Source organism: Panicum virgatum, chromosome 9K (genome assembly GCF_016808335.1).
Source record: "Panicum virgatum strain AP13 chromosome 9K, P.virgatum_v5, whole genome shotgun sequence".
Lineage (NCBI taxonomy): Eukaryota > Viridiplantae > Streptophyta > Magnoliopsida > Poales > Poaceae > Panicum > Panicum virgatum.
This window is the reverse complement of record NC_053144.1, coordinates 1,618,965-1,630,694: the sequence shown is the minus strand read 5'-3', so window position 1 is coordinate 1,630,694 and position 11,730 is coordinate 1,618,965. Positions and strand designations below refer to the sequence as shown.

The 11,730-nt window shown below is 44.4% G+C and overlaps 1 protein-coding gene across 1 annotated transcript; it reads left to right on the top strand.

Annotated features, from left to right (window-relative positions):
* Positions 1-8,139: 8,139 nt before the first annotated feature.
* Positions 8,140-11,725, top strand: LOC120648945 (electron transfer flavoprotein subunit alpha, mitochondrial-like). The gene is made up of 8 exons (XM_039925569.1): positions 8,140-8,442; positions 8,717-8,899; positions 9,072-9,283; positions 10,108-10,268; positions 10,549-10,707; positions 10,869-10,921; positions 11,150-11,290; positions 11,383-11,725. Exons 1-8 carry the CDS (start codon positions 8,140-8,142, stop codon positions 11,458-11,460), a joined length of 1,290 nt encoding a protein of 429 aa, XP_039781503.1. The 3' UTR covers positions 11,461-11,725.
* The last annotated feature ends 5 nt before the right edge of the window (positions 11,726-11,730 follow it).

The window sequence follows — 11,730 nt, the reverse complement described above, 5'->3', positions numbered from 1 at the left end:
CAATCAAACTTTGATCTACCTTCTGAACTGGAGACATGAAAAGCGTGACTCCAGAAAATTTAGTTTCTGGTAGCTCGTCTTTAGATAGGCTAAATTTGAAGTATATCAACTTGATCGAGTCTTCTGTTTCTGCTAGTACCCTTGGTCATTTCTCCTTTGGATATCTGGAGATAAGATAAGGTGCTTGAGAAAACAAGCAAGGAGATTGGCCCACTGGGTTTGTCTTATCCTTGCAAGTGGGAGGCTGTCTTTTTCATTCTGGTTCAGAATAGGATTCGTAGGTCATTAATTCAAAGAAAAAGAGGAGTCCAATTTAAAGTTGCTTCCTTTTATTCTTCCTTGTCTGGTTTTCTCAAGTCCAAGCTATAACAATGAAATGATATTGCACATATAGCAAATGATATGATACGGCAAAAACACATTTGGAGATGAAACTGCAGCTTTCAATATTAGTTTTTATCTGATTGAACTCTGAGTGGAAGTCTGCAATTTTTCTTCACTGGAAAGCATGAGTCTTCCATGGGCACTTAGCAGATCACAGCAGCGATGAGCGTCCACCAGATCATAAGAAAAGAAAGGAAGGAATTTGCACACAACTGAATAAAAAGTGGAATAGCAAAGAGGGAATCTCTTTTCTTTGGCAGCCATATCAGGTTCCAGATGCTTCTCTGCAAGAAAGCATGAATTCAGCTCGTGAACTTTCAACTGATGAACTCAACAGATCAATAGGGCAAGAAAGGAGGATTAATTTACACATAAACCTATTATCATAGCACATACAGGGTTGTATAGGTTCAAGATTCGCAAGATCACCAAGTTTTGCTAAAGCAAAGGTGGACAAGCAAAGCAGGAAGATTGTTTTTCCTCGTAGCTTTTTACAGGTTCTCCTTACAAACTTCCTGGAAAACAAGTTCATGGCTACAAAGTTTTCAGATCTACCCCTTCAAACCACACCCATGAACTTCTCAAGAGCTCAGTCTTCCCAAAGATCGAAAACATGAACTACATACCTTCTCCTTTTCACATCATACCCATAACCCACATATATAGCTATATCTACCTAGTTAGCCTTCATGAGTTCATGTTCATGATGCAAACTCCATAGTTTACAGGACAAGCTCCAGTTTTTTCTTTGGTTCAGTTCTTTGCAGATCTGACCAAGACAACATGGCCATGCAAGCATAGCCATGCTCTTGTATGTGCAGATCCTTGTTTCTTTTTTTTATGTGTGACCCCAGGGAGCCAAGAACATGACTCTCCTTATGGGATCTTCAGTGGCCGAGCCGCGGCAGTCGGCGCCACGGCTGGAGCCAGCGGCGGCGGCTGTGCGGCCTTCGCCGGCCGGCCTCGGCGCCGGCGCGGCGTTGGTGCCGCAGGATCGCCGCAGTTTGTCACGGAGGGCCTGCTTGACCTCGTGAGCCCAGGAGCCCTCCCCTGCCTGCAGCTGAGGGGGTTTCATGGCTGCCTTGCCAGAAAGACCAAAAGATCCTAACACCGACGACTCGCTAGACTGACCAACCAGACCAAGGACTCAAGGAGTGTGCAGGCTGCAGAGCAGAGAAATGGGAGTAGATTCATCAGAGGCTTCGCGGTGGGGGCCTATTTATAGGCGAGGGGAGGAGATTTGAGGGAGTATAAAGGGAATTCCACTTTTTTTTCCTTTTGTTCTTTTTTGATAAGGGAGGGAATGCCACTTGCGAGCTGGTCTGGTGTGGCCGGAATCGGGTTCCGAAAGGAGACGCGAATTATTTCAAAAAAAAAAGGAGACGCGAATTCGAAGCCGGTTAGCTGGTCGGTTAGTGTTGTTAATTCGGGGCGGGTCTGGTTGTCACTGTCATTGCATTGATTGATTGAAAACAGTGGTGATCAAATGGCCCTTGGTAACAAGCTGATTAATTAAAATAATGGGAAAAAACAATAATGCAAGGGTTCAAATCGGAGTGCTCCGGTCTGATTTAACTAGTGGGTTTTGGATGATTTGGTTTCAAATGGCGTGAGGAGAAATTGGGGAATCTTTTTTTTTTTGAAAATTAAATTGGGGAATCTTAACTGCTCTCCGTTGAGCCATTCCTGTTTTATGGGACCTGAACAAGGATTCAAAGCTGGACTCAGATTATTTGTTCTGCGTCAACCTATCAGATGGTGTGAAGGGCAAATATCTCGGCACCATTTTACTGTCAAATTATACGTGTTCTGAATTCATACCTGTTTGTTTTTTGATCTGCGAATGGAGTATCAAATACAAAAGCTTGTGAGCACAATTCGCAGCGAGAATCCACTGAACGTAATGCTGAAGATTTTCCACTGCGCGTTGCCGGGTGAAAACCAGCCATGGATTCCATCCGATTAGAAAAAGATTTTTGGACACTGATTCCATTCGATTAGTGGCAAGAATTCCATAGGTGTAGTATAGTATTCGGCCGCCATGTTGCCTTGTCGAGGGTGCGAAGAATGCCATGGCCCTCGCGTGACAGAGCCTGAGCAGCCGAGGTGGGGCCTTGGGTGCGGAATTATTGACGGCCAAGCCGAGGTGCTGTCCACCGTGCAGGTGGCCAGCTGGCGCGTGACTTCCGCACAGCGCAACAGCCTAGTGGTGGTGCCCGTCGCCCCGTCGCCGTCGCGGGGCCCGCCGCCTGACCAGGACGGGACGCGGGCCCCGCCAACCAATCATACTCTTAAGTTGCTTATTAATATTATTATTATTATTTAAAATACTGATAAATAAAAAACCCGTCTCGGAAATAAATGAGATTACAAGAAATTAGGACAGGTGCAGGCCATCTGTTTGTGCGGAGAAAGCTGTTGTCTCTTTTGTGGTGTATGGATTGGAAGGGTGTACCGTAACACCAATCGCGGTTAAGCGGTGAGTGAGCCATCACCTTCACAGCTGAGTGCTTGACCGCCTTGAGTGGCGAAAGCAAACGCGAGATTGCAGCCTAAGCTTGTGAGGGTCAGGGTTAACGAAACCGGTGGGAACCGGTCCGGTTTGAAACCGATCCGATTACGGTTTGGGCCGGTATCAAACCGGCCCCAATTCAAAATTCAAATTTGAATTCAAAAAAATAAAAATTTTCAAACCGGTCATACCGGCCGGTAAACCGGTCAAACCGGTCTACCGGCCCCAATTCAAAATTCAAATTTGAATTCAAAAAAATAAAAAATTCACAAACCAGCCGGTCAAACCGGTCGGAACCGGTTGCACATGTGATTTTGAATTTGGATTTGAATTCAACCGGTTTCCGGTCAAACCGGTCCGGTAAACCGCTACCGGAGGGCGGCGGTTTGACCGGACCGGTCGGATTTGTAAACCCTTGTGAGGGTAGGTAAGGAGGCGTGAGTTAACATGCGTTTGATCTCAAATATTTTTTTGAAAAGTTCTGATCTCAAATATCAGTCCACGATAGTTCTGCTGCCAACCAGCAACAGTATTTTTATTTCACACCAAATCAACACTAGCCACCAGCTACCAACTAGCCAACAGTATTTTTCTCTCACACTAGATCAGCACCAGCAACAGCTAGTCGAACAGAGTGAGTACAAAATTATATTGCACCGGTTTTTCTGCTGGATGCAGCTGGTGCAGTGGTGCTCCAGGTCCAGGCATCAGTGGTGCAGTGATTCAAACGGCTAGCAGATCTTGGTAAGAGCTCTCTCTGTAAAATATAGTAAGTAAACTTCATAGTGTTATTTATTATGTTTTGATAAGAAACTTTGAAGGAGAATATTACGGGCTGGGCTAGGGGTGCGGTTATATGTCACAAGATGTGATAATATCTCCAACCATCACTTGAAAAGTCTTCTTCACGTACAACTAAAAGGGCCGTCAGCCCAACTAGCTAGGTTCATATAGTATTTAAATAACTAATTGCGTAAAGGATGCTTACATTTCAATTCTGAAAATGAAAAGAGTCCGTGTATGCATGCAGAAAAGACAAATATGATGACGTCATCCCACGTGCAAGAAAGTTTAGAACTTAAAAAAAGTTATAGATCTTAAACAGTATGTCCAAATTAAATTTAGATTGCACCCTTATTTTTTATGACAAGATCTTTAAAATAATACCACACTTGCCTATATTTGTATGAATTTTTTAAAAAATATTTTTAATACTAAATTATCAGTTTCATCTACCGAGAACAAATATTTTAACAATACGAACAAATAATCAAACATAACGAACAAATAATAATGTGCAACAAACAAAATATTAAACATTGCGAACATTTAATTGTACATGATATATAATGAAAAATAAATATCACGAACAGATGAGTCAACATGGTCGAACAATTTAATCTATAAAACGAACAAATGAGTCAACATGGCCGAATAATCTATAAAGAAAAAATATAGAAGGAAATAAAAAAAGTGAAATAAAAAACAAAATAAGACCAAAAAGATTTGTAGAATGGATACAAGGCATGTTTAGTTGGTGAAAAAGTTTGAATTTTGATACTGTAGCACATTTCGTTGTTACTTGTTACTTGACAAATAATATCCAATAATGGACTAATTAGGCTTAAAAGATTCATCTCATGGTAATCAGTTAGACTATATAATTAGTTATTTTTTTAACTGCATTTAATGCTCCATGCATGTGTCTAAAAATTCAAAAACTGCATTTAATGCTCCATACATATGTCTAAAGATTCAATGTGCGGGTACTGTAAATTTTTTTTTGAAACTAAACAGAGCCACGAGAGAATATTGAAAGAATATAAATATAAGAAGAAAAATACAATTAAAGTAAAGAGAAAAATGAAATAAAAAAGATGCATGCGCCTCATTTTATTTTCTTCGGCCCTACTGCATGCATGTATGTTTGAAGCAGCAACACACAGCATTGGAGAAAGAAAAATAAAAATATAGCAGCACAGTCACCATCTCGTCACATGCATGTATGTTTCAAACAACACTATTTGCGGCTAGCCAGGTACTGCACAAGTCCAATCGTACTAACATGCATGCAACTGCCATGCATGTAGTTACTGTGCAACTGCAGCAGCAGTGCACAGATTTTCACATGCTAGCTTTTCTCTCTTTTTGGGTAGAAATTGTTTCACCGATCCTGTAAAATATTCTTCAGGCGATGGGCAGAAAATTTGCAGTGCAGGCGACATGTAGCTTTCACGTGGGCTAGGTACTCCTGGAACAATAGTGGGTCAAAATGACTGGATTGGATATAAAGGGAAAAAAACAAGGATGGCTTGTGCAGGTGAGATGTGCGACACGATCCGGCCCATATGGAAACAGAAGTAGGCAAGCCCAGTATTAGTCTCCGGTACAGTATATAATCTCGATATCTTTCTTTACTGAAACCTGGTCGCGCTCGCGGCCAGGGAAAGGGGCCATGTCGGCTCTGAAAACATTAGAGACGTAAATTTTACAAAAAAAATCCCGAGTTTTGTTAAAATGAACATGGAGTCCATCAATTTAACGGAAAACCCCTCGGAATTCGTGGAGCTTTACTTTAAAAAAAACCCTGAACTTTTAGTAATCGTGCCGTACTCCGTGAATTTTATTAAAAAAACCCTGGACTTTATTAAAATGATTCTGAAGTCCATCAATTTTATAAAAAATCCTTTGAACTTTTCAGTAATCGACCAGTACTCCGTCGACACCAAATTTACCAAATAACCCCGCAGTATACCAATTTTACGAAAATCCCCCGGATTTTTTGCAGTTCAATTTTTAAAAATAAACCTGAACTGGAGGGCATATTTCTGCGCGGCAACGCCGCGCAATGTTCTAGTATATACCTAATTTGCCCCGGGCCTCCTCGTATGCGTTCCAACGGCCCCCGCAATCCGTATCCTACTTGGATATCTTCGAGGAAACAAAACGTATCCTGCTCGCGCGTTGCGTTATTATTGATCACATGAGGAGGGTAGTAATTGGAAACCGCGCGACCCGCCCGCGATGCCGCCGCGCAAACGCCTCCGAACAAGCACGCCGCGCCGCGCGGCCGCGACGACGGTGCCGTCACCGACCCCGGCGCTTCCGGCGAATCTCCTGCTCGAGATCGCCGCCCGCTCCGACGCGCTCACCATCTTCCGGTGCGCCGCCACATGCAAGCTGCTCCGGCGCGCGGCCCTGAGCCCCGACTTCCTCCGCCGCGTCTCCCGTGGGCCCTGCGCCGCCGTGCCCTCCACTTTCCTGTGCGTCCTCGGCGACACCTCCTTCGTGCACCCGCTCACGCTGGCCGCCTGGGACTTCTGGATGTGCCACCTGGCGCCCTTCGTGTCGCGCAGCGCCGCCGGGCTCTTCGAGCAGTACAGGCCCCTGACGTCGCGCCGCGGGCTCGTCGTCCTGGGGCGCCGCGAGATCAACAGGTGGCGGAGGTCGGAGCGCCGGTCCGACCTGTGCGTGTACGACCCCATGACTAACGGCCGCACCTTCTTCCCCGTCCCGCCGGACATCGGGCGGGACCCCTACCACGGGCTGCTCGGCTACGTCACCGTGGTCACCAGCTACGTCGTGCTCACCGCCGCCGACGGCGTCGCCGCCTGATGCGGCAATTTCATGCTCCTCGCGGCGGATATGACCAAGAACCTCGACTGCTCGTCGCGTATAAGGGTGCAGACCGTGTCTTCGTCATTGGACGCCGCCGGCGGCCGGTGGGGCCCCGTCAAGACCACCGACCATCAATGCCCGTGGTGGTGCATGCGCCTGGATAGCTACAACGACCCCGCCGTCGTCCTCGGCGGTGTCGTCCACTGGCTAATGCACGTCGGCGGCAGCTTCGTCCTCAAGGCCGACGACGCCGGCGAATACATCCTGACCTATGACGTGAACACGGCGACGGTGGGCTCCATCGATCTCCCCAACGACTGCCAGCGCGCCAACTTGGAGGGGTCGTCGTCGTCTGGGTCGTCCCAACTGGCGGCGTCGCCGGACGGGAAGCTGAGCTTCATCGCCGTCGACCAGCTCGTAGTGTCCATTTGGGTGCTGTCATCAGGAGGCTCCTGGGCGCGGCACGCGGTGGTGGACATGGAGGTGGAGGCGACGATGGTGCTGGAGCCGTGGGAGGAGGAGCGCGGCATTAAACTGGCCAGCTTCGGCGATCAGAGGAGCGGCTTTGTGTTGTTCCGATTATTGGGTGTTGACCAGACGCTCTATGGTATCGATATGGAGACGAAGAGGAAGACTTTTCAAACTCTCGATGTCGACGAGGACACAGCTGACAGCTCTCGTCCCATACGAGGTGGACCTCGCATCTCGGCTGTCCTCCATGAATGCCTTCTAGTTCTAGCTACCTTCATTTCAATCGAATCCCGGTAGGCATTTTCCTTTGTCTTTTTTAATTATCCTTCAATGGTGTAAAAGATGCAAATTATTGGATCCCAAACCAATATGATGGGCTCCCTTCTAAGTGTTTTAGAGACACTTTTTGCATGCAAAACTATTTGGATGGCATTTCTATATCTATAATATAAGAAAAAAGCAGAAGAAGATTTATGCCCCCGTTTAAAATTATAGGTTATTTGATTTTTTTTAACTTCAAATTTGACCACCTGTCTTATTCATAAAATTATTAAAAAGTTTTGTATTGATAAAAAAATTATAATAAAAAATATTTTGCACAAATTTTTGAATAAAATCACAATAAAGACTTTTAGAGTCGAAAAATTCAAACGACTTGTAATTTGTAACACAGGGAGCAGAATACTAGGGCCACGAGTGAGTTCACCTAACTCTTGTTCTAATATCCTTTTGTAAAGTTTTATAAAATAATCCTAATAATATGTCAATGGTTAAGTTATATAATATTTTGGTTAACTAACTAATAATGAGAAAGCTAAAAAGGTATTACAGTAACAATAACTATGATATTTTAACTACTCACGTACTCCCTCCCGTTTCAAAAAACAAAGGCTTTTAAGAATTCTAGGGCATATTATGCTTAATGTTATTTACCTACCTGTACCTCATTATTGGAGTGAATTAGTTTGTTTGAGAGGTAATTAAGGAGTTCTGGTGCCAGTCTTCCCCAGATTAATGATCTTCTTCTTCTTTTTTGAGATTCCCCAGATTAATGATCTGACTCTGACCTGCGCGCCATGTATGGCTCCTGGATCTGTCCCATAGGGAAGAGAAGTAGGCCAGCCCAGTATATCTTTCCTCGTGGGCTTAGGCAGATGCTGGGCTCGGTGATAAGCACTAAGACGTGGGCACACGTGCAGCTGCTCTCCAACGACCCATCAATCCAATTCCGTGACGGCTCTGCCCACTCTTGCTCGTTTCCTGCTGCCTTTTTCTGGAGCAGAGCCCGTTTCAGTTTCAGCTCACCCTTCCGAATTCAGAGAGAGAGAGAGAGAGAGAGAGAGAGAGAGAGAGGCACGGCGGCGATGGTGGTGGGCGCGCTGCGGAGGGGGAGCGGACACGGCGGCGGCGGCTTCCGCTGCAGCTCGCGGCTTCTCGCCCAGTCGCTCCGCAGATTCGTGAGTTCGCTTCCTCCTCGCATACACTTCAGTTCACCTCGCACAAGGGCTCAGTTGGCAGGATTGTGTTTTGTTCCGCGAGAACTTGGATGCTTTCGCGGCGCACTAATTAGTTGCCCCGCTCCTTTAATCGATCGCGTGGGAATCGAATCTCTGCTGGTAGTTTTTAGCTGCGGATCAAGCAACCTGGAGAAGGTTGTTGCGAGTGCGAGCGCCTTCGATTTCGCTCTCCACAGGTTAGTGCTTATTTATGTTTGTGTCTGTGTCGATCTAGGCGAGCTCGCTGGTCGTGGCGGAACACGAAGGTGGGTTCGTGAAGCCGTCGTCCCTGAGCGCATTGGCTGCTGCAGAGGCCATTGCAAAAGAGAGCAAAATTTCCGTTCTGTTGGGTGGATCCGGGCCTGCGCTTCACAAGGCTGCCGATCATGCTGCGTCCAGTCATCCATTGGTTTCTGAGGTATTGTGCTGCTGTAATGCTGGTCCCCAATTCTGTCCAGTCCAGTAATCATGTATTGATGCCAATTTTATCCCTTCAATGTCTCCCATGAGCGAGGTGAAAACTAGAAGAGAAATAGAAGCATTTGTTCTGCGGACTCCTCTGCTTATCAGTTGGTTTTCTAGCACTGCAGGTGCTCGTTGCCGATTCAGAAGCCTTGGCACATCCTTTGGCTGAACCGTGGGCCGAGCTAATCCATTCTGTTCAGCAGAAAGGAGGCTACTCTCATGTTATAGCTTCATCGACGTCATTCGGGAAGAATTTGCTTCCACGTGCTGCAGCTCTTCTTGATGTATCCCCTGTTACTGATGTCACTGCAATAAAGGAGCCACGAGTCTTTGTGAGGTTTGATATTCTGCTGCTTACTGCTCTTTTTAGCATTATATTCATCATGTGGGGAGTGGGATCATGAAACAATATTTGTCCCTCCAGCATGCCGGTTAAGGTTTTCATTTCATGTGTACATGTGGTTTTGGAGTTTGGATTGGTCCATTTTGTGCGTTTTAATGTACTTAACCCCCACTTTCATGCCTCGGAAAACAATCCGTCTCAAAAAGAATGCAACTCTCACTTCCTAAGGAGTCAAACAATTTCAAGTATGACCAAATTTATACAAAAAGTACTAACATTTATGTCTCCAAATAGGTGTAGTATGAAAACGTATTCCATAATTAATCTAATGATACTTATTGTGTATCATAAATTGTTAGTACTATTTACATGAATTTGGTCAAACTTGAAATTGTTTGCCTCCTTGGGAAGCGAGAGTTGCAATCTTTTTGGGACGGAGTATTTGTGTGCTCATCTGCATGTCCCCAGATGAGGTACTGTAACTGCCAATATTAATGGTGACAAATTACCGAATGCTCCCTTCTTGATAGTTTACTGAATCTTAAGTTATGGCTTAGAGATCCGCGGCACTTCTTTGCTCATTACCAACCTGTTTTGTCACACTTTATGCTAATTTATTTTAGTTTATGGGTGTAAAAAATATAAACCTGAAGAGTAAAGTCATTTATGGTCTATGGTCTCATTCAACCATTCACACAAGCCCCTAGCTGCCTTTTGTGATGTTTCCTTTCTTTGGGGCTTCATGCTTTAGCATAGAGCACAATGTTATATGGCATCCACTGGTTCATGCTATAATTACTGTGCACTTCTGACTTCAGGCCAATTTATGCTGGAAATGCACTTTGTACTGTGAAATATACTGGAGAGGATCCTTGCATGATGAGTATCAGATCAACTTCATTTTCTCCAACTACTGAGGCTATGTCTGAAACAAAGGTTGCACCAATCACCCAGGTCGATCTCTCTTTCCTCAGTGAAGGTTTGTTTGGTTCCTTCATCATATTCTTCTGTTAACAATCAACAATCCTTCATCATTGTTCTTATTCGTTTTGTGTTGCTCTAGTAATGTTCTCACTTACACAATTAAACTCTAGTTGTAATTGAGGATCAATATAATCATTTTCCTTTCACTTCCTTAATTTTTGTAAAGTTAAAACAGGTCGCAGCAAAAAAAAAAACTCGATACCTTAGTCCTATACTTGCAGTTTACTGATATAAAATTTTGGCGCATAACTAAAAGCACATTATCTGATGCATAGGTACCATAGGGAAATCTACATGGGTGAATCTAACATCCCAAGACACGGAGCGACCTGATCTTGCAAACGCACGTGTAGTAGTCACTGGAGGCAGAGGTTTAAAAAGTGCTGCAAATTTTAAATTGCTGGAGCAGCTGGCTGAGAACCTTGGTGCAGCAGGTTTGAGCTTTTATCTGGACTTTTTCCTTGCTTTTTTCCATACACTTAATGTTTCTTGGTGGCACTGAAATCACTAGTGTTGACATTTTACCAAGGCTCGTGCAAAATTCGTTCCCCTGCAGACAGTAATTTTCTTACTGATTACTTTTCTTTTTTTGTAGTGGGTGCAAGTAGGGCTGCTGTTGATGCTGGTTATGTTCCAAACGACCTTCAGGTAAGCACCGCAAGTCTATCATTTGCAATACCATGCCATAGGAAATTACTAAATGAGCTATGAATCATCCAGCTAATATATAGTTGCAAATGTTGCTATTAAGCTACTGGCATTACCACCATGATCAACATCCTGTAAATTTTCTAGGTCATTGCTGCCTTCTCTTATAAACAGCCATTTAATTCATTGCTTGCTCCTTTTATTTCTGCGATGTGTTTTTGTCCTCAGGTTGGTCAGACAGGGAAAATTGTTGCACCGGAGCTCTATATGGCTTTTGGAGTTTCTGGAGCAATACAGCACTTGGCGGGAATGAGAGATTCAAAGGTTATTGTGGCTGTTAATAAAGATGCTGATGCCCCCATATTTCAGGTTCCTTCTTGCGTTTATTAAACTATTATCTCCCACAAGTATAAATAATTACTAAAAGAAAATTCTAAGCCAACTGCAATGGCGCTGCCCAGGTTGCAGATTATGGACTTGTTGCAGATCTGTTTGAGGTTCTGGACGAATTGTTGAAGAAGATCCCAGACAAGAAATAAGTGGATGCCATTAAGATAAACGTCCATGTTTCATATGCCCACAAGTTCATAATAAGATGAAATTATCTCATTATGTGAATACTATATCCGGAATTATGTATGTTATGGTCAAGGGCTACTAGTGCTAGCTATAGCGTTGCGCCATCAATGCAGATTCATAAGGATAATTTAGACGTGGTTATTGCAGTTCGTACAATGCAAGGTACAACAGTTACATAGAAACAAGTGAATATGGACGCAGGAATATGAAGCAACCAGTGCGAACAGCCG